At 35.4% G+C, this 21,551-nt stretch overlaps 2 protein-coding genes across 5 annotated transcripts in view; one reads left to right on the forward strand and one right to left on the reverse strand.

Annotated features, from left to right (window-relative positions):
- pla2r1 (phospholipase A2 receptor 1) overlaps nt 1-21,551 on the forward strand; it is an 868,273-nt gene that overhangs the window by 469,960 nt on the left and 376,762 nt on the right. The window lies entirely within an intron of this gene.
- Nucleotides 10,581-19,726, reverse strand: krt99 (keratin 99). 4 transcript variants are annotated; one of them, XR_015501939.1, is made up of 9 exons: nt 19,376-19,724; nt 18,320-18,448; nt 18,009-18,091; nt 17,135-17,291; nt 16,769-16,930; nt 13,138-14,072; nt 11,351-12,658; nt 11,115-11,206; nt 10,581-11,026 (listed from the first exon to the last, which is right to left on the reverse strand). XR_015501939.1 is itself a non-coding variant. In NM_001017588.3 (9 exon segments), coding segments are annotated over 9 exon segments (1,368 nt in total). In that variant the 5' UTR covers nt 19,667-19,726; the 3' UTR covers nt 10,582-10,919.

Below are 21,551 nucleotides of genomic sequence, written 5' to 3' on the forward strand. Positions count from 1 at the left end.
TAGAAACCCTCAAAATTAATTTGAACACATTTTACTTACTCATTGTAGATTCTTATTTAAAGCTTAAAACATATCAGACTACATCTGAATTGATGGACAGAGAATAGAGCACGCAGCAGTAAACAAATCAAACACGTGGCTCCCTTAAAGGGCCAGCATTTTCTGAAAACTTTTTCTAAAACTTTTTTGTTAAGAATAAGACAGCCTATGGGAGTGTCTGGTGATGCCTAAATCATTGTTTTCTGCCTTTAAAATGCACGTCTCTATGATTAGCAACATAAAGCATCAGAGTAGATGGGACAGTACTGGTTGAACAGTAATTTGTTATTTATTGTCACAGTTACTACCTGTAATGTGTACGTAAAGTAAGTTATTGTAATTTATCATTTGCACAACACAATTTAATACAAAGTCTGCTCCTTTTACAGTAAAATAGTGTTTCTTTCATTACAGCAAAACACTGGCTATTTTACAGTTATTTACTGCATAATCTACAGGGTAACAGTGCAGTTAAGCTTTAACCTTAATTAAACACACCTGATCAAACTAAATCTAAAGATAACATGTTGAAGCAGGGCTGGAACTAAATTCTACTAGGCTGCGGCCTTCCAGGAGTTTGACACCCCTGGTACATAGCATATTTTCAAAGCAACTGCCTACATGTATCACAATTATGCACATATCGTTTAATAAAAAACAATAAAAATATACAAACTTTATCCAAAGCAAAAAATAAAAAATAAATAATAATAATAATAATAAATAATCTGATTCTCATGTCGTTCCAAATCTGTAGTAATATCAAAAAACACAAAAAATAACATGGTTTATACATTTATTTAGGAAAGCCTTTTTACTATACTGTTAATGCCACATTAACTTACTTCATTTGAAGTTTTCCAGACAAATTTATTGAGTCTCTGCAAAAATGTATGTGCGTGCTGTTTAAGATGTATATATATATTTTTATAAACATTTTTACTAGTTATTTAGCAATGCTTGTTTATGGTTGAACAGTAATTTCCCATTTATTATCACAGTAAATATCTGTAATGGTACATGGAGTAAATTACTGTAATTTATTCTTTGCACTACAGAATTTCATACAAATCCTGCTCCTTTTACAGTAAAATACTGTTTCTTTTCATTACAGCTAAACACTGGCTATTTTATAGTTATTTACTGCATAATCTACGGTAAGGGTTAACAGTGTGCATACTTGAAACACTCAGGTAGGTAGGTGTGTTGAAGCAAGTTGAAGCTAAACCCTGCAGGGACACCGGCCTTTCAGGACCGAGATTGATGACCCCTGCTTTAGTGCATCGCATCATCAGATGCTAAAAATAAGGTGTGCGGCAGCGGCGATTGCAGAGCAGATACGCGCTAGACAAGTGCTTTTTCAAACCAGTACTGTTGTGTTGGCATTTCAGCAACTACAAACTCAGGAATCTCCCCATGGTGCATCATTGGTAGAATAGTTATCACAAATGTGTTAAAAAATGTGTTTGTAGTTGTGTAAAATAATGGATGTTTTTGATATGTTATTTGTTTTGTAAAGTGTTTGTTTTGTAAAGTTTGTTTCGTTAACTTTTTTTTACTAATGTTTGTTTTGTTTGTTTGTGGCTTTCGATTCATTTGTTTCACAGGACACAAATAGACTCAATCAACTTTGCCATACTTGAAGCTTGGAGCTATAGAATAATTAAAGTTAGTCTCTGTGTGCGGTTAACACAAACTCCAATAATTAGTCATTATATGGTGGTACTTGGAGAGACAATTTTTTCTGACGTGGTACTTGATGAAAAAAGTTTGAGAACCACTGTCCTACTTGATGCCAAAACAACATCACATTGACATCTAACATTGCACCGTGTTGTAATCGATATTTGACACGCTTTTTCATGCCAGTGTTAGATGTCATTTTGGCATGTTTTTATGTGTTTTTTGATGTTATTATGACATTATGTTACTCAGTGTCTTATAATTATTATGAAAACAAAATTTAATAAACAATAAAAGAACTAAATTAATTTGTATGCAAACCTAAACAAAAACATTGGCTAGCAAAATCCCATGCACACAAGTTAGAGACAATAGCTGTGGCTGTGATTTCATCTAGAAAAGAGAGAAAACATTATAAACAATAGAATGTCTGCCTTGTTTTTTTATTTATTTTATCATAAAATATATTTCAAAATCACTAAAATAGACAACACTGAGTGTGAGCGTAATGCAAGCCTGTCATAGTCTTCTTGATTGTAGAGACAATATAGAGAGACATTGTAACATTTGCAAATGTTTGCCTTCTGTAAAGACAGTGGACAAAGATAAAGGAGCTAGTGTTATCCCCATAGGTATTCTGTAAATATCTTTGTTTATATGACATACACAACAGAGGACTTTTACACTGAACCAAAGTGGTTTCCATTTTGAACTGATCAACATTTGAGGAGTATGAGAAAATTCCATGGCTGCATAGATCATTCTGGTTTGTCTGTGAGATGGAGCAGCTGTGTTGATACTGGATCTGTCATGGGTGTGGCATCTTACCTCTTTCTAAGTGTGAGAGCTTGAATGAGCTTGACAAGACTAGTTTTCACTGGTGACTCATTTATTAACCTGATGTCACCTCAAAGCTTCTTAGCCACGGCTCAGAAAAAAAAAAAGTTTGGTGTTTTTAATTGTGTTAATAAAGCAATCTACAATGAATGTGATTTTGTTCAAATGAATAATGCTACTTAAAAAAAATCTTGATTAAGGGATTGTTTTAGAAACAATCAGTGTGAAATAAAAAATCAGAAGGGACTTTGACATCTGGCCTCTAAAATCTGTCTACACCCAGATTATATAACAAAAAGGGAAGGCCGGGACCAAACATGCCTAAAAGATATCCTTTCAGAGAAACAATCAAGCATAATTCAGAAGTAAGATGAAGAATAGTCACAGAAGCTCTTCTTATGAGCCTCAAAGTCTACATGAATTCTGAAAACTGCAGTTTAATAATAGGCAAAACAGTTAACCAATAAAGTGCACGAAAAATAATTCAAATATATATATATATATATATATATATATATATATATATATATATATATATATATATATATATATATATATATATATATATATATAAAATAAATTTTTTTGTCTTTGCAAGGCTTTAATATTCTCATTACTTGAATGCAGACAGGTTGTGAATGAATTATTGTCTAAAATGTAACATAAAAAGATCAAGGATTCAAATAATAGCTAAATTACAACCTTTAACAGTTATTAATTACATAACTTAATTATATGCATCGGAAAATATAAAATATAGCATACAATTTTTGACAATTAATTTAACAAAGGGATTTAATAAAGTGCTTTTATTTCCTTACTTATCATTGGCTGTTGCAGAAAGAGTATTGCAAATTCCAAATATAAAAGGCTCACTTCAGGGGATTCTGTTTTTTGTTTATTTATGTATTGTTAAAGGAATACTATCATAATGTAAAGACTGAAGATGAAATATTGATATGATTATCACAAATATGTTTGGGTCATTTTAATAAGAAATTAAGAAAAACTAAAAGGTTTCACATTAAACTGTTTTTAACTGTTTAAAACTGTTTTAATACAACTCTATATAGCACAAAATGGCAACATCCACTCAAATATATTGTTTGAATTCACTGCTTTCTTTTCTGAAGAGTTCTGTGATTTTCATCGTTGCAAATTGTGCTTTGTTTTATTTTTTTTTTCAAGATAGCAACGTAAAGCAACATAAAGACCTCTGACTGTCACAGCACATTTAATGGATGTGCATGACACCTAGTGGCCAGAATGGTCAACAAACATTTTTTTATATAATTCTACGACAATTACATTCATTAGGCCTACTATATATACAGTTGAAGTCAGAATTATTAGCTACTATTGATTAATAACTGATTTATTTTATCGTTGCCATGATGATAAATAATATTTTACTAGATATTTTTCAAGACACAGCTTAAAGTGACATTTAAAGGCTTAACTAGGTTAATCAGGTTAACTAGGCAGGTTAGATTATTAGGCAAGTTATTAAATAATGATGGTTTGTTCTGTAGACTATCAAAAATATAATAATAATAATTTTGATCTTAAAATGGCTTTAAAAAATATTCTTTTGTTCTAGCTGAAATTAAACAAATAACACTTTCTGCAGAAGAAAAAATATTATCAGACATACTGTGAAAATTTCCTTGCTCTGATAATCATCATTTGAAAAAAAAAAAAAAAAAAAAATATATATATATATATATATATATATATATATATATATATATATATATATATATATATATATATATATATATATATATATATATATATATATATGTATGGTCTCACTTTATATTATTTTATATTAAGTGGCCTTAACTAATATGTACTTACACAGGAACTAATAGTTTGTTACAATGTACTTATTGTGTAAATACATGTATTTATTGTGTACTTATGCTTGATTAAATACCTGTATGTAATTACATCTGTAATTAACTTCTGTAATTACATTTGTAAATACACTGTTTACCATCCCTTACACTTTAACCCACCCTTCAACCTACCCACACCACCAAACCTGTCCATAACCCAACCCCTATCCCAACTCAAGAGCATCACAAGTGTTCTCAAATACATCATGAACACAGTAAGTACATTGTATTTATTTTTTGATGCAAGTACATAGTAGTTAAGGACACTTAATATAAAGTGGGACCATATATATATATATATATATATATATATATATATATATATATATATATATATATATATATATATATTTATTCATTCATTCATTTTCTTTTCAGCTTAGTCCATTTGTTAATCTGGGATCGCCACAGTGGAATGAACTGCACTGCCAACTTATCCAGCATATGTTTTATGCAGCGGATGCCCTTCCAGCTGCAACCCATCACTGGGAAACATCCACAAACACTATTTCACATACACTACGGACATTAGCTTACCCAATTCACCTGTACCACGTGTCTTTGGACTGTGGGGAAAACTGGAGCACCCGGAGGAAACCCACGCCAACACGGGAAGTACATGCAAACTCCACACAAAAACACCAACTTACCAAGCTGAGGCTCCAACCAGTGACCTTCTTGCTGTGAGGCAATCGTGCTACCCTGCACCACTGTGCAGCCTCACTGCAACCCAAGTATGCTTAATTGTTTCAATTAAAACAGTTATGCTTTATGTGATGTATATTTAAGATTTAATACTTCCTTCATAACTTTCTTCACTGCAACAAATGCACTATTTTACACCATTTCATTTTTTAGAGACAGTGGTGACAGTAAACCGTAAATAAAACTGACAGTAAATAAAATATAAATAATCGTCTCTGAATAATTAATCATCTCTATATTTTACGGTTTAACTTTCAAGAACTCTTCATATCATTGTTAAAAAATGTACCTACTTTGAATGTTATCACTCGATTAAATGTGCATTATCCGTGGTTATCAGAGCTTTGATTACCTTAATTTTGTGAGTTTAGCTTATGAGCAGATATGGGCCAGTAGGCTCAGAAGGCTGTTATCATCCATCCACATGATCAATCAGCTACAGTGCATCTAAAAGTATTCATAGCACTTCACTTTTTTCACATTTATTTATGTTACAGCCTTTTTCCACAATGGATAAGATTCATTTATTTCCTCAAAATTCTATACACAATAGCGGATAATGACAATGTGAAAAAAAAAGCTTTTTAAATTGTTGCAAATTTATTAAAAATAAAAAAGCTTGAAAACTCACGCTCTAAATTGAGCTCAGGTACATTCTGTTTCCACTGATCATTCTTGAGATGTTTCAGCAGCCTAATTGGAGTTTACCTGTGGTAAATTCAGTTGATTTGACATGATTTGAAAAGACACACACCTGTCTATATAAGGTCCCAGGGTTGATAGTGCATGTCAAAGCACAAACCAAGCATGAAGACAAAGTAATTGTCTGTAGACCTCCGAGACAGGATTGTCTCGAGGCACAAGGCTGAGGAAGGCTACAGAAAAAATTCTGCTGTTCTAAAAAGTGTCAATGAGCACAGTGACCTTCATTATCCGTAAGTGAAAGATGTTTAGAACCACCAGGACTCTTCCTAGAGCTTGCCGGCCATCTAAGCTGAGTGATCGGGGAGAAGGGCCTTAGTCAGGGAGGTGATCAATAACCCGATGGTCACTCTGTCTGAGCTCCAGCGTTCTTCTGTGGAGAAAAGAGAACCTTGCAGAAGGACAACCATCTGTGCAGCAATCCACCAATCAGGCCTGTATAATAGAGTGTCCAGACGGAAGCCGTTCCCTGCCTGGAATTTGCCAAAAGGCATCTGAAGAACTCTCAGACCATAAAAAACTAAATTCTCTGGTCTTTGGAGTGAAAAAACATCTAAACATGTCTAAAAAACATGTACATAAGTGAATCGTGCTACATTCATTCATTCCTTTTCTTGTCGGCTTAGTCCCTTTATTAATCTGGGGTCGCCACAGCGGAATGAACCGCCAACTTATCCAGCAAGTTTTTACGCAGCAGATGCCCTTCCAGCTGCAACCCATTCCTGGGAAACATCCACACATACACACACACACATGGGGTCCACACATACACACACAAAAACGGGGGCACTCGAGAAACACCTGATCTCGTATTCCTACTAATGCTCATTGACCAGGCAGGAACCTTGGGCCCATCTATCTCCGAGCTCAGGGTTCTCTCCCGGGACAGCATGCCAAACCTGTTATCATAGTTGAGCATTATTTAAGTGTGAACTCTTGAAATGAATTTCATCCATTTTGTAATAATTTCATAAAAAAATGTGAAAAAAGTAAAGTGCTATGAATACTTTCCAGATGCACTGTATTCTAATAGAGAAGACTCCAGATCCACATCTGTTTTTACATTACTGTGATGGTTGAGTTTAGTGTTGGGGTAGGGGTTAACATTAATAAAATACAGTTAATGAGAAATTTAATAGGGTGAAGCAGTGGCGCAGTAGGTAGTGCTGTCGCCTCACAGCAAGAAGGTCGCTGGGTCGAGCCTCAGCTCAGTTGGCCTTTCTGTGTGGAGTTTGCATTTTATCCCTGCATTCACGTGGGTTTCCCACAGTCCAAAGACATGCGGTACAGGTGAATTGGGTAGTCTAAATTGTCCATAGTGTGTCGTGTGTGTAGATGTTTCCCAGGGATGGGTTAAGTTGATAAGTTGGCGGTTCATTCCGCTGGATAAAGGGACTAAGCCGACAAGAAAATGAATGAATGAATGAATGAATGAATGAATGAATGAGAAATTAATAAATAATATAAACATTTCTCATTAACTTTTGGCCACAGTCGTATGTGATTAACCATGTGGATGGATGATAACAGCCTTCTGAGCATACCAGTAAGTGCAGAAGGCCCTTACTGGCCCATATCTATCAGCTGATATACTTTGATAACAATCATTCAGTCGAGTGATAACATTCGAATCGCCTGAAAAATGAATGTTATCTTGATCTATACCTGTGATATTTTGGATTGATTTGTAACTTTTAACTTAAAGTGGAAAACAGGACATATCGCACTCTGTCACACATTGTACTCAATTTAGAAGGGCTCATCCTTATGCACTAACCCAAGTGGGCAAACTTGATCCTGCACAGCCATGCACCCCCTTGCTAAATTCACCACCTGATTGCCTAATCCCAACCGCACCTTCTAATCCCACCCACACCCCAACACCAAATCCCAATTTAGCCTATACAAGTGAATGAGAGGGTGCATGATCTGGCTGGGGTACGCTTTTCGGCATTACGCCACTTTCCCTGCAGAGTTTTACTAATCAAACACACCTGAACACACTTATCAGTGTCTTCAAGATCACTAGCTACAGGCAGGTGTGTTTGATTAGAGTTGGAGCAAAACTCTGCAGGACACCAGCCTTCAAGGATCGAGTTTGCCCATACCTGCCCTAATCCCTTCAGAGGGATCCTCTGCACGTGGAGAAATTAGCAGATTTCCACAGATTTTTAGCCCATCATTGAGTCTTGTTGTGTGTAAATGTATATTTATCCTTTTTTTAAATTAATTTCAGTATTATTGTTGAAATATAAAAATATTTATATGATTGACCCTTAAGAATATACTAATGATTCTACTAAGGCAAAACCAAACAAAAAAGCAATGGCAAAACCAAGCAAACAGAGAAACTTCGAACAGAATGTGAATTGGAGGTGCTGCTATTGTAGGTAGACTGGAGAAAAATGTTATTTGCAAGTTTGTCGTTGGAATGAGCTAGTTGAGTGATTTTTGCCCGTTTGATCGACAGAGACAGCAAAGCTAAAAAGGGCGAACATCAACAGAACGAGTGATGTAGCTCGTACAGCGCATGGCAACATGTTTTGATACTGTCATTCATAAACCCGGTTCAAATCCAGCATCTGATGAACTTATTATTCTTTTTTCCCCTTTACATATCAGATTTTGCCCACTCTTCAACACGAGGAACACACGTAGGAATCATTGATAAGAGTTTGTATTATGTTAAGCGCATTTGAGCGACATATTATTTGCACATTTATGGAATGGAAATGTTTCTGATTCACATATGAAAATTCATCTTGTATGGTATGGAAACCTTATATACCTGCTAGACATGCGATTGATCTCAACCCATAAAGCTGCCATTGCATGGCTAAAAGATACTTTGTAGTGTGCAATTTAACACAATTGCCTCTAGGAGTCGCCAATGGAAATAAAAAATACACAAGAAATACATATGAAATAAACATGAAGTTGGCATGGACCAACGCACATTCTCACGATCATTTCATCGTTAGTAAATCCAAACGTGAGCGTGAAACCTGGCGTACGCAAAGTTTTTGTGCATACGCAGCGTTGATACATGAGGCCCCCGCATGGAGACCTCAATCACGAGCACACAATCATAACGCCACACCCTGCAAATAATAACATAAGAGACTAAAATCAAGCTATTTAGAGAAATGAAAGCTTCAACATAGATCAGCTTGATTAGAAGAACCACCTAAGATGTGACAAAAATATCTGAAGTGTAATGTTTGCTTTTTTTTTTCACTTCCCTTGCTCACTACATTCAGTGGAGTTTTTGACCTATAGTGCAGACGGCCACCAGAGGGCGATCAAACCTTAAAGACAAATTTCCTAAAGTCCAAGGCTTGAGGATGGCAAGCCTGCAACTTTTAGATTAAAAAACATAATGTCTAAAGTTAATACTCAGGTTTTGCAGGTACGCCGTTAAGTCTCACAAACAAAAAATCTTAAGGAGTCTCATGGTAGCTTTATGGGAGTTTTGGGGGAAAGCTTATCATGTAAGGAATCAATAGGCTAATCTTCAAGATGTTTGCCCTTAAACAATAGGGCTAGTTTTAGTTATAATATTTGAAGTTTATACTAAAAACAAATGCTGCTTTAGTAGAGATTTATTTTGTAGAAAAACTAACAGTGACTGACATTCACATGGCTCAGACGAAAAGTCAATGAACATTTTAACTGTTATCCCACATAACAAAATATCTGGCTCAGCTCTGGCCCACTTAAACAGCTTTTGCTTGGCCCATATGCCGCAGTGAATTACGGTACATGACCAGAGTCATCGGACCAAGTCTGGCTTCCAGACAAGGGCCAAACATGGACCATATCTTGGCCAAGTCTTAGCCAAGTTAATAACTAGTAACTAGGCCCACATGGAATCTGCTTACTTGTGTAAATGTATAAATTCATATTTAGTCAGTTTTAAATCAACTTCAGTAATATTATTGACTAATAGGAAAATGTTCATAAGATTTATTTATAATACAGTTTGTAAAGTAATATTTTCCATCTTTTAGTAGAGATAATATATGACAGACTTGCTTTGTTTACCAAACAAAGTGAATCTAATTCGATTTGCATTGTAAACATTAAATATTAGTTTAAAGGGTATTTCTTTTTATTTCATCTATTAAAGTTTTAGTTATGATGCTCCCAAAATCATTCCACATGAATCTGCAGATTTTTACCACTATTCTGCGCAGAAACAGCAAAAAATGTCCACAGATTCCGTCTGGCCCTACTCATAACTGAGCCTCAACTGGGCCAGATATGTCGGTGTGTGCACGACTTTAATGAAATTGATAAACCCAGGAATCATTGCACTTTATGCTTGCTATTAGGGTGCTTTTTTCTCAAAGCGACCTGATTGGTAATTTTTTATATATATAATATATAAAATATATTTAAATGTGAGTCAAAATAGACCAAACTTACATGGCCCACATATCAATTAATAACATCTGGGCCAAACACTACATATTACATCTGGTCCAAGTATTGTGTGCCAACTTAAAGACGGTGCCATCTCTGCCAAACCAGGGCCATGTTTGGCACACATGCTGTATGCCAGTGCTGAATGAATGTCTGCTGTGCCAGAACTACACCAAATCTGGGCCAGAACTGTTTGCTACCTGGGATGTGATTTTAGTTTTGAAACGAAGACATGATTCAAGGAGGGGTTTCTCCAATTGATAGCATTACAGACACTCCACAATAGTGTTGGAAATTTCTCTCATAGCAAAGTTTAATTAAAATACATCGACATTGAGTGATTACACATTGAGTATACAAAACACAGTAAGACCAAAACAAAGACCAGAGTCATAAAATAAAGCTAGTCAAGAAACTCTTAAAGTTGGCTGCATGATACAATATGAATGTAAAATTAATCGCGCTCACATTTTATTCATGAAACATTTATTTTACTGTAAGAAAAAAAAACATTTATTTCCTCAGAATTTCCAAAAGCATATTTAATCTTATAGTGTTTTTAATATTACCATTATTATTGGTCATTATAGTTTACATGTAGGATTGTTTTTTGTTGTTCTTTCGTTCTTAGCTAATTTCATGGACCTTCTCCTCCACAGAAGAAGAAACGACTTTACCATCCACCAGCTCCTCCACAATGACCTTCACTCTGCGCTGCACATGAGGGTTATACTCTGCAAGGGATCAACAGACACATTTGTGTTAGCTCGCTCATTACTCATTCGATTGGCTGACGAAAAGAAAGAATTTCATTTCACTGACCTTCCTCTTCTATTATCTCCACTGTTTTGCTCACGGTTTCTGTTTCTGTCACAGTTTTTGTCATGGAGGAAGAAGATGTGCTTATGAGGGTCCTACAAAACACAGAAATACACCCAGGGTTTATGTGAATGTCAGTTAGCTAATTAATGAGCTGATGTGCAACTTAACTGACATCTTAAGAAATCAATCACATGCCCCTGAGCATAGCAAGACATGCTTCAATCTGTTTCACCTACGTTTGAGTTTCTCCCTCCAGCAGCCTCCTATATTCAGCGATCTCCATCTCAAGCCTCATCTTGATGTCCAGGAGTATCTGGTACTCAGAAGCCTGTTGTCGGATGTTGGTATTAAGTTTCTGTAGCTCCTCCTGAAGGTGGTCTATGCGTAATTGGAGCTGACTCAGCTGGGTTGTATAACGTATGCCCACATCGGCCAAAGTATTCTCCAGGTTTTGTTTCTGGGGAAAATGAAAGCGTATTGTGTGAGAAGATTAAATGAAATGATAGTTCGCTTAAAAGTGAAAAGTCTGTCATCATTTACTCGCTCCTCTTCTTGTTTCAAACCTGTTTGATTAAAAAAAATTGTTAGAAGAATGTTGGAAATAGTGACCTCCATAGTATTTGTTTTTCCTACTATGGATGACAATAGATATTTGTTTCAAATATTCATAAAAATATCGTATTTTGTGTTTAACAGAAAAAATAAAGATATAAAGGTATGAAACCTTTGGTACTGATGAGTATTTGTTTTTATTTTTATATTGTCATGACTGTGTTTGTCCACCAGATGCCACTGTAGTTCGCCAGCAACCCCCAGCGAACTACAGTGGCTTAAGAACTACATTTCCATACATTCTTTCGCGCACACACCTGGTCTGTCATCTACACAGATTTACAACCACAGCTGTCTCCGTTCTCCGTTGATTACCTGGACTATATATTCAGTCATTTATCCTCTGTTTGTCAGTTGGTCGTTGTTGTCTTATTGGTATGTGTTCCTGATCCTTGCTCTTGTATCTTATTATAGTCTAGTTTGAGTTTAATCTGTTTAGTTTCTTGTTTGCAACTTTGTACTTTGGAGATTTTTTTTTTTTGTCATTTCACTGCACTATACATCAATTAAACTGCACTTGGATTCTGCACCCGTTTTAGTCGCGCGCGCGCGTACAATAATACTTAATAAATTATCAGTGAGTAGCTGAACGCATTTTGGTTATTTTCCTGGGCTCTGCAATTGAAAATAGATATTAGTTATATAGTTGTACAAGAAAGCCAAAATTCATCATTCTGGGTCTGATATAATGATTCCACATGTTTGAACAAATCAGTTCAATGAGTGATTCACGGATTTGCATGGGGCTGCTTACTTAATCTGATCTACTATGGTATAAATAAGTTAATTTCAATTTTGAGCTGAAAGCGACCGTTAGCGACCAGCTGTCGGCATGTCGAGAACATTTAAATTTAGAGTTGCTTTCTGTAGTGACCTGAGCAACGGTACACTGTAAAAAGTGATTAGCTACTTAAAGCGAGTAAACCAGTTGCCTTAAAAGCAACAAGTTGACTTTACAAAAATAATGTGAGTAAACCCATATGGTAACATAGAAATGTTAAATTTACTTAATCTTTATAGTTATGCTAATCGTAATTACTTTTTTAAAGTTAATTTCAAAGTCCATTTTTACCGTGTCACTATTTTATCACGTCTGTTTTTAAATCATTACTGTAATTATCACAATATTACATATTTGATGGTTCATTAAATCTATAAAATCTACAATTATAGCCTATATTGAATTTAGAAGACACACTGGAGTCTGAAAGGGCAGATTCATTTTATTATGTGTCATTTTATAATACACAGTTTACGTTTATTTTTAAAAAGTGAGTACAATTTGCATAATTATAAAAATTAAGTCAACTTAACTGTTCCAAGTTAAAAATGAGTTTACTTACGTTAATTTTGTAAAGTCAGCTTGTTGCTTTAAAGGCAATTGGTTTACTCACTTTAAGTAACTAATCACTTTTTACAGTGTAGAGCTCACTTGATCCTCTCTCAGCGGTTGCGATGATGAAAATAGTAGTACAAATATGCTTGCTGTAAGCATTTCACGTTTTTTATCTCTTTATATACAGGGATATATTTTAGTGACTTAAATTGCTTCCCAGTGGCAATCGGCAGCAACAAAGGTTCTGGTAGTCTGAACTTCAGTAGAGAGCACAACACTGAGTACACTATAAAAAATGCAGGGTTCCACACAATTCATTCATGTTGTCTCAACACAAATAGATTAAGTTAACTCAACAATTTTGACAAATTTATGTGGATTGAACATAAAAAGTTAAGTTGTCCCAATGAAATCTCAAGAATTGTGTTGTTTCAGCTCATTTTAAATTAGTAGTTTGAACATGTAAAAAATATATATATTTTTTGGAGAGTAAATGGTTAGTCAATTTTCATTTCTGGGTGAACTTCATTTGTTCATTCATTCATTTTCTTTTCAGCTTAGTCCCTTTATTATTCTGGAAGGTCGCCACAGTGGAATGAACCGCTAACTTGTCCAGCACGTTTTTACACAGCGGATGCCATTCCAGCCGCAATCCATCACTAGGATATTTCTGTGTGAAATTGACATTTAAAATTGATCTCAAATTTCGTCTGCATTGATAAATTTGCAGTAACAAAAAGGCAGCTAAACTGTTGTCTCAGGGCTCCTTATCATTCCCGTTCACAGTCTGGAACTAACTGGCATGTCATGAAAAATTAAGCAGAGATCTTCAGACATCTCCTGTCAAAGAAAGATATTTCAAAAAAATAAGAGCAAGGGTTTACCATAGTGAGAACCCCCTGTAGTTCTATTTCCAGGCTCTGGAAAGTTCTCCTTAAATCAGTGAGTTGAGTCTGAGATGTCTTGATTTCAGTAGAGCTGGTGGCCACCTGAGTCTGCAGCACTTCTGCCTGAAATGGAAAAAAATAATACAGGATTGTAAAATACTACATGCCAGCATTTCATTCAGGTTGAGCTGCAGAACGAACTGATGATTTGACCCAAAACAAGAAGGTCTTTCAAGATTGGACAAAATTACACAAACGCAATCATGCAAATTGTTTAAAAAAATTCAGCCCTTTTGTTAAATATAATTTCAAGAGTTCACACTTAGCTGATGATTGATTATAAGCAAGCTTGGCATGCTGTCCCGGGAGAGAGCCCTGAGCTCAAAGGATCTTGAGCCCTGGGCTCCCTCCCGTTTGGAGGGCAAGAGGTGAGCCTTGAGCTCAGGTAGATCTCGACAACTCCCCCTTGATAAAAACTGATGACTAAAAATTGAATGCTATGAAAATATATGCTGCATGGTGAGAGATTAACTGTAGTGCAAAATTTAGATTTATCAATTTACTTGTTGTGCATGTTTTGGAATGTGGGAGGAAACCGGAGGACCCGGGGAAAACCCACGCAAGCACGGGAAGAACATGCAAACTACACACAGAAAAGACCACCGGCCAGTTAAAGGACTAGAACCGGTGACGTTCTTGCTGTGAGGCGACAGTGCTAATCACTGGGCCACCGTGCTGCCCTATGGAGGGAAAGGTGAAGAGGTAGGGGGTATTCTTCAAATGATGACTGTAGCGAAAAAACCCTGGCTCTTTATAGTGGGTTAGGAATGGCCTGATTGGTGGATCATGCATGCTAATGCAGAACCAGCCGTGTTCAATCATAATCACGTGCTCCTCTCGAAATTAGTTTATGAATAAACTTCACTTTAAAAACTATGACAGATGCAAACTCTGGAAAACTTTCTTGAAATCATTACTGTTATCTCTTATCTCTATTTAAACTACAAAAAAAATCTAATTTGTAAGAACAGTAATGTCAAGCATATAGTTAAAGTCAGAATTATAAAACTTTTTCAACACATTTCTAAACATCATAGTTTTAATAACACACAGCCTAACACACAGCAATAAGACACAGCTTAAAGTGACATTTAAAGGCTTAACTAGGTTAATCGGGTTAACAAGGCAGGTTAGGGTAATTAGGCAAGTTATTGTATAACGGTGGTTTGTTCTGTAGACTATCGAAAAAATATATAGGTTAAAGGGGCTAATAATTTTGACCTTAAAACAGCTTTTAAAAAAATAAAAACTGTATTTAATCTGCTGCAATGAAAGAAATAAAACTTTCTCCAGAAGAAAAAATATTATCAGACATACTGTAAAAAATTCCTTGCTCTTTTAAACATAATTTGGGAATTATTTAAAACAGAAAAAAAGGGAGGGCTAATAATTCTGATTTCAATTGTATGTGCATTATGTGTCCGTTTATAGGCACATGTAAGTACTTAACAACAATAGTAGACAACAGAGGCAAGCAAAGATTGAGCAAGCTCAAGCTTTCGGGCTTGGTTTTGATTCAGTTTCATCACCATGGTACTTAACACTACAAGGCTAATTGGCTCCGAAGCAGGTTTATTCAGGGTTAGAAATTGCAAACCCAAACTAAACCAATAAGCTGTGAGAAAAAGTGACGTACATATCTGATAAAGCCTATCCAAGTCCTTAAGTCAGAATTGCCTTTTGTTGCTAATAACTGATTTATATTACAAGAATTTTATTTATGTTAAATTTAATAGTTCAGAATTGCCAATTAATCTTTTGGTTTTACATTCATATGAACCTACATTTTAAAAATCAGTTGATTGATTTGCACTGATACAATAATAATATCTTTAAGCCTACTTAATTTTTTTCTGCGTCAGCAGTGTGTATTTATGCCTTGTAAATGTGTTTAAATGAATTTTATAGTGTTCGTTATATAATCTTCATCAGAGAAGTCAGGAAAACAATAAACTGACACTCCTATGTTTCGTAAGATTGTCACGTCAAGTTTTTAGGTGCATGTGATCCAGAATTAATCTATAAAATAATCTGTAAGTATTGTGAAACAACTTAACCTGATTTTAATCAGGTTGGATATGTTTGGAATTGTCAACAGACCTCTGACCTGTGCTGTAGAAAAATAGCGTCTTCGCAATTTTCATGGATTAATGTGAATGGGATTATTGTGACAACATTTCTGCCTGCATTGTTGTGCCATGAAGTGTTTATGAATTTACATTTATGTGTTGGACCTATTATAGTAAACATGTAGTACCCATGTTTTTGCCAACTTGATTACCATTTGATTAAGCACAGTTTTACCACTATATGTTGTGTATAACAAACGCTATACCTAACTGTGTATCTAAGTATCTAACTGTGGTTGATTTGTGGATACCATGGCTTAACTACCTTTATTTGTAGCAAAACTGTTGTTCATTTTTGTAATGGATGACCTTTGAACGTTTTCACAGACTGAATTAAAATACTTTGCCTTCCCATCCCAGACGAAAACAAAACATTTAACATTTTTGACAGCATAAAGCCTAACAATGACTAGAATTTCACAATCACATTTTTTCTGATAATACATTTCATGTAATAAAACATTCCATTAGACAGCTATCATTATATGGGGATTTACCTTTTATAAATGTGACACAATGACTTACATTCCACCCTTTCTGGCCTTTCAGAAAAGTGTTCACCAGCCCCTGCTTGGTCTAAGCATATTGTTTTGTTTCAGAGGAAGACATGAACTTGTCCTACTGGCTCACCTTGCTGTGGAACCATCTTTCAGCCTCCCTGCGGTTTTTCTCAATAAGCTTCTCATACTGAGCTCTCATCTCCCGCAGCTCCTCGTCAAGATGCGATTGATCTGCGCAGTCCATCTCCACATTGACAGAGCCGCTGTGCTGTTCTCGCAGCAAATGCAGATCCTGGGGAAAAGAAGAGGTTCAAAGATCCTTTATCACGATGTAAAGGTCGTAAATGTACTAGACTACAAAGCCAGTTCCTGGAGGGCCGCAGCCCTGCACAGTTTCCAAACCTGCTAAACTAAACTGCAGAGCTCTGGCCCTCCAGGAACTGCTTTTGACTCCTGTAGTCTAGACAAAAGAGTTAGGGTGAAATGGTAAGGTAACCTCTTCGTGGTTCTTCTTAAGGTACACCTGTTCCTCTTTCAATAAAGTAAACTGGCTCTGCAGGTCTCCGATGGACAGTTTGATCTCACTCAGAACTCCTCGAAGTCGAGCAGAATCTGCTTCCACAATCGTACGCATGTTCAATTCACTTTCATATCTGAACAACCAAGGAAGAAAAAGGATTATATTATATGAGATCTGGTCCTTAAAAGCACAGCTCACTCCAAAATGAGGATGAAGTCACTGTTAAAAACAATTATGAGTTTTTATTCATTTTTTTTATTATTGAACGCAATATTTTAAAGACGATATTTTGGAGGATGTTGGAAACTGGTATCCATTAGCATTTATTGTAGGAAAAAGTATTATAGAAGTCAATGGTTACAGGTATCCACTATTTTTATAAAAATATTTTCTTTCGTATTCAATAGAAACTCATAAATTCATACAAACTCATTGTGTTTTAAAGGGATAGTTCACCCAAAACTAAAAATCCTGTCATCATTTACACACTTTTCACCTGTTCCAAACCTTTTTGACTTTTGTCTTTTTTTCCTGTTATTAGCTAGTAAATGTTATTTAAAAAAATGTTGGAAACTGGTGATAACTGACTTCCATAGTAAATGACTATGGCAGTCAATGGTTCCTAACATTCTTCAAAATATCTTCTTATGTGTATAACAATTAACTTATAAAGCTTTAGAACTACTTGAGAGTGCGAATATAGTAAGAAAATTTTCATTTTTAGGTAAAGTATTCTTTTAAGATGAAGCAACCAGCATTGAACAATGATTATATTGGAAAGCTCCTTTTAAAATTCAAATGAAATCTTCAAGTGTAAAAAGCTGAAAGTGTTTCTGTACACATCACATACTTAATATGGAAGTCTTCAGCTGCAAGCCTGATGTTGTCCAGTTTCAGATGGAGCTCTGCGTTTTCCAAAAAGCGTCCATGAATCTATAAGGAAATGTGTGGTTAAAAAAATTCAACTTAGCACAATGAATTACATAAATGCATTACATAGAGAGTAAAGGAGAAATGTCAGCAACGCAGAAACAGGATTGCCCTGTTGAATCTGTGATATTTGAAAACACAAACATGGCTTAATGACACAAGGTGAGGCATCTGATGACATTTCAGATATTTCAGGGGTGTGCTCTTTCTGATGACTGACAGGAGCTTTACCTGTGCACGGAGCTCTGAAATGGTTTTGAAGTAAGCACTCATGTCTTTGCTCTGCATGGGGCTCTTGCTGTCATAAAACTCCTTAATTTGGAGTTCAAGCTTCTTGTTCTCCTGCTCTAAAGAGCGCACCTTAAACACAAAGCAAACAACATTCTCAGAAAATCATTAAAGACAAGACTAGGCAGAAGTCAAAAGCACATTCTTTTCTTGACCGAATGTAGTGATTTGTAGCTGTATTTACATTTTTTACTTTAAATATTTTGCATTTTTTTTAAAGTTACTACACTCTAAATATGCTTGGTGTTCCACTTTTTGTTACTCAATGGTTGGGCTTGTCCATTTTTGTGGGATTATAACAAGCCAGCATTTTTAGTGATGTACACTATAACTTTCCATTAACTATATAAAATAAATGAAATAGTTCTTAACTATCAATCCTATTTTAGGTTAAGCATAGCTTGTGTACAAAGCATAATAAAACCATGTAGTATCGGTTTGCATTATTTAACGTTCCTAATCTAACATTAACATGAACATTAACAAATATTAGTTACAAAAACTCATTGTACAGCTCGTTGCTAGTTGCTAAGACCTTACTTTTATAAAGTTACTTAAAATATATATAAGCACACAGTTACGTAAATATTTTCCAGTGTTATCAATTCTTTCTTAAAACAACATGACAAATGGTGAAAAATAAAAATCAAATGAATACAAACACACTAAAAATGCTGGATTATTGCAACCGAGCGTTGGGTCAGATATAGACTAACCCAATGTTGGGTTCTTGTTTTTAATTATTTAAGTTAAATGACACCTTTTAACCCAGCGGTTTATATTTGACCCATGAACATTGGGGGATGAAAACCCAAAATATTTAGAGTGTAATAAACGTTTTTAATCTGTGTATGACTATAAATATTTAAGAAAATTATTTATTATTTTAATAATATTCTGGTCAGATTTTTTAGAGAATAGTTCTATATATTTAGAGCTTCATGTAAAAATATTTAATATGTTCTGTTACAAGTTAAAATTTGCAATAGGTTATATTACCCTCTCCAGGTAAGATGCGAGACGGTCATTGAGGTTCTGCATTGTTTGCTTCTCACTGGCACACAGAATGGCCTCATTCCCAGTCATATCCAAAGATGAAGTGGACACCGATCTGGAGATGCGAGCACCGAAGCCTGAAGAGCTACTGAAGTTTTGCCCACCAAAAGACAAAGAGCCGCCTGAGCTCCCAAAACCGTTCATGACCAGTCCACCAGAGGAACCTCCAGCCGATGCGAACACACTCTGAGAGCTGAACTTCTGAAGAGTCTTACTGCTGCGATGCATCGTCATGGCTGAGCGAGAAGGTCTGTAGAAACTGGATGTTTCTCAGTGTGGACGCCAAGCATCTAAACTAATTGAACTAACGATTGTCTTTTATAGTTTTGTTGCATCCCACACGGTGTCAGGTTTCCAGTTTCAGTGAATAGATGGAATGTGAGCAGAGACCCGCCTGTGCCCAGATGCAAATGAAAACCATTGACTGAAAACCTGCTATCACACCCCTGACCTTAAAACCTGCGGAAAATAATTTGTGGTTTAAAGAGATTCCATCTATTGTGTAAACTGAATGTTTGCATTGGTTAGGTGCCACTTAAAGTATTTTCTTAATAAACTATTAAATCATTTAGCCACTATTACGTACATGCGCCGTGAAAAGCAATTAGTTGACTTCACTTTAAATAAAAAGTAATTAAACCTGTAAATGAACTAAAATCATCAAAAAAAAATTTATATAAATATAAAAACGTTAAGTCAAGCTAACAGTTGCAAGTTGTTGTAACAATAGGTTTACTTCATTTTTGATTAAAATTACTAATTGTTTTACAGTGTTCAACAGTTCTAAAGTATTACATTTTACATTTCTATAAGCACACAGTTCATTCACAGGTTTAATTACTTTTTTAGGTCAACAAAATACTATCTACAGTGCATAATTACAAAACAAAATTCATAAATATAAAAAGTTAAGTCAAGCTAACAGTTTAAATTGATGTAACATGAGATTTACTCTCTTTTTTAAAGTAAAGTCAACTTGTCACTTTTGAGGCAATGGGTTTATTCACTTTTTTAAAGTAACGTAACTAATCGTTTCTTACAGTGTGTAGAGAATGACATTTAAAGCCATTTTCTCTTTCAAATGTTTGTTTACTTTGTGCACATTCATCAGGTTTTTTTTGCCATTTATATATCATGACAAACATTGTTCTTCCTCAAGCTTGGACTCAAATGTCAAGTGCCGGAACAATAATCATTAGTCATGATGAATGAATCCGTGTGTCAGAATGGAGTGAAAAACCTCTTCTTTTTTTCACCAGTGGCCCCAGTGCCAGATCACAGCATCTTAAACTGTACAGTCATACTTTTGCAGTGATATGTACAGCTTTGCATCTGTGGTTTACGGTAAAGGGGATATACTGTATTGTACATGTTGACTTAGAAGTGAGTGAATAGGGACATTCGGAGGAAATCAATCAGGCTGTCAGCCTATTCTGACTGTCAGCCTATATTCTGTCAGAACTTGCAAGGTCATACAGCCAGGCCTATTCTGGAGAAAATATTTCTCTTAGTGGCGTCTTACTTGTTAATGCATGAACATGTATTCATTTTTGATGGGTTTCCAAAAAAAAATCTGTTGAGTGATGACCTCTATTTGTCTATAGTGTTATTCTGATTGGAAAAAAGAAAAGAAAATATACTAATAATCTGAAATAACAAATAATAAGTGTTTTATCTGCCAAGGTTTATGTGTGAGTTACGTTTTCTGATGGGAAACACCAATACACTCTCATTCACACACACACACACCCACACTATGGACAATTGAGCATACCCAGTTCACTTTTAGCACATGTCTTTGGACTTTCAATTGACCCAGGCTCAAACCAGCAACCTTCTTGCTGTGAGGCGACAGCGCTACCCACTGCACCATCACGCCGCCCAAAAAACATTTATTTATTCATTCATTTTCTTTTTAGCTAAGTCTCCTTATCAATCTGTGGTTGCCACAGTGGAATGAACCACCAACTTATCCAGCATATGTTTTACACAGTGGATGCCCTTCCAGTTGCAACCCAGTACTGGGAAACACCCATACACTCTCATTCTCACACACACACACACACACACACACACACACACACACACACACACGCACACACACACACACACACACACA

The sequence above is a fragment of the Danio rerio genome, chromosome 11 (genome assembly GCF_052040795.2).
Source record: "Danio rerio strain M-AB ecotype USA chromosome 11, GRCz13ab, whole genome shotgun sequence".
NCBI lineage: Eukaryota > Metazoa > Chordata > Actinopteri > Cypriniformes > Danionidae > Danio > Danio rerio.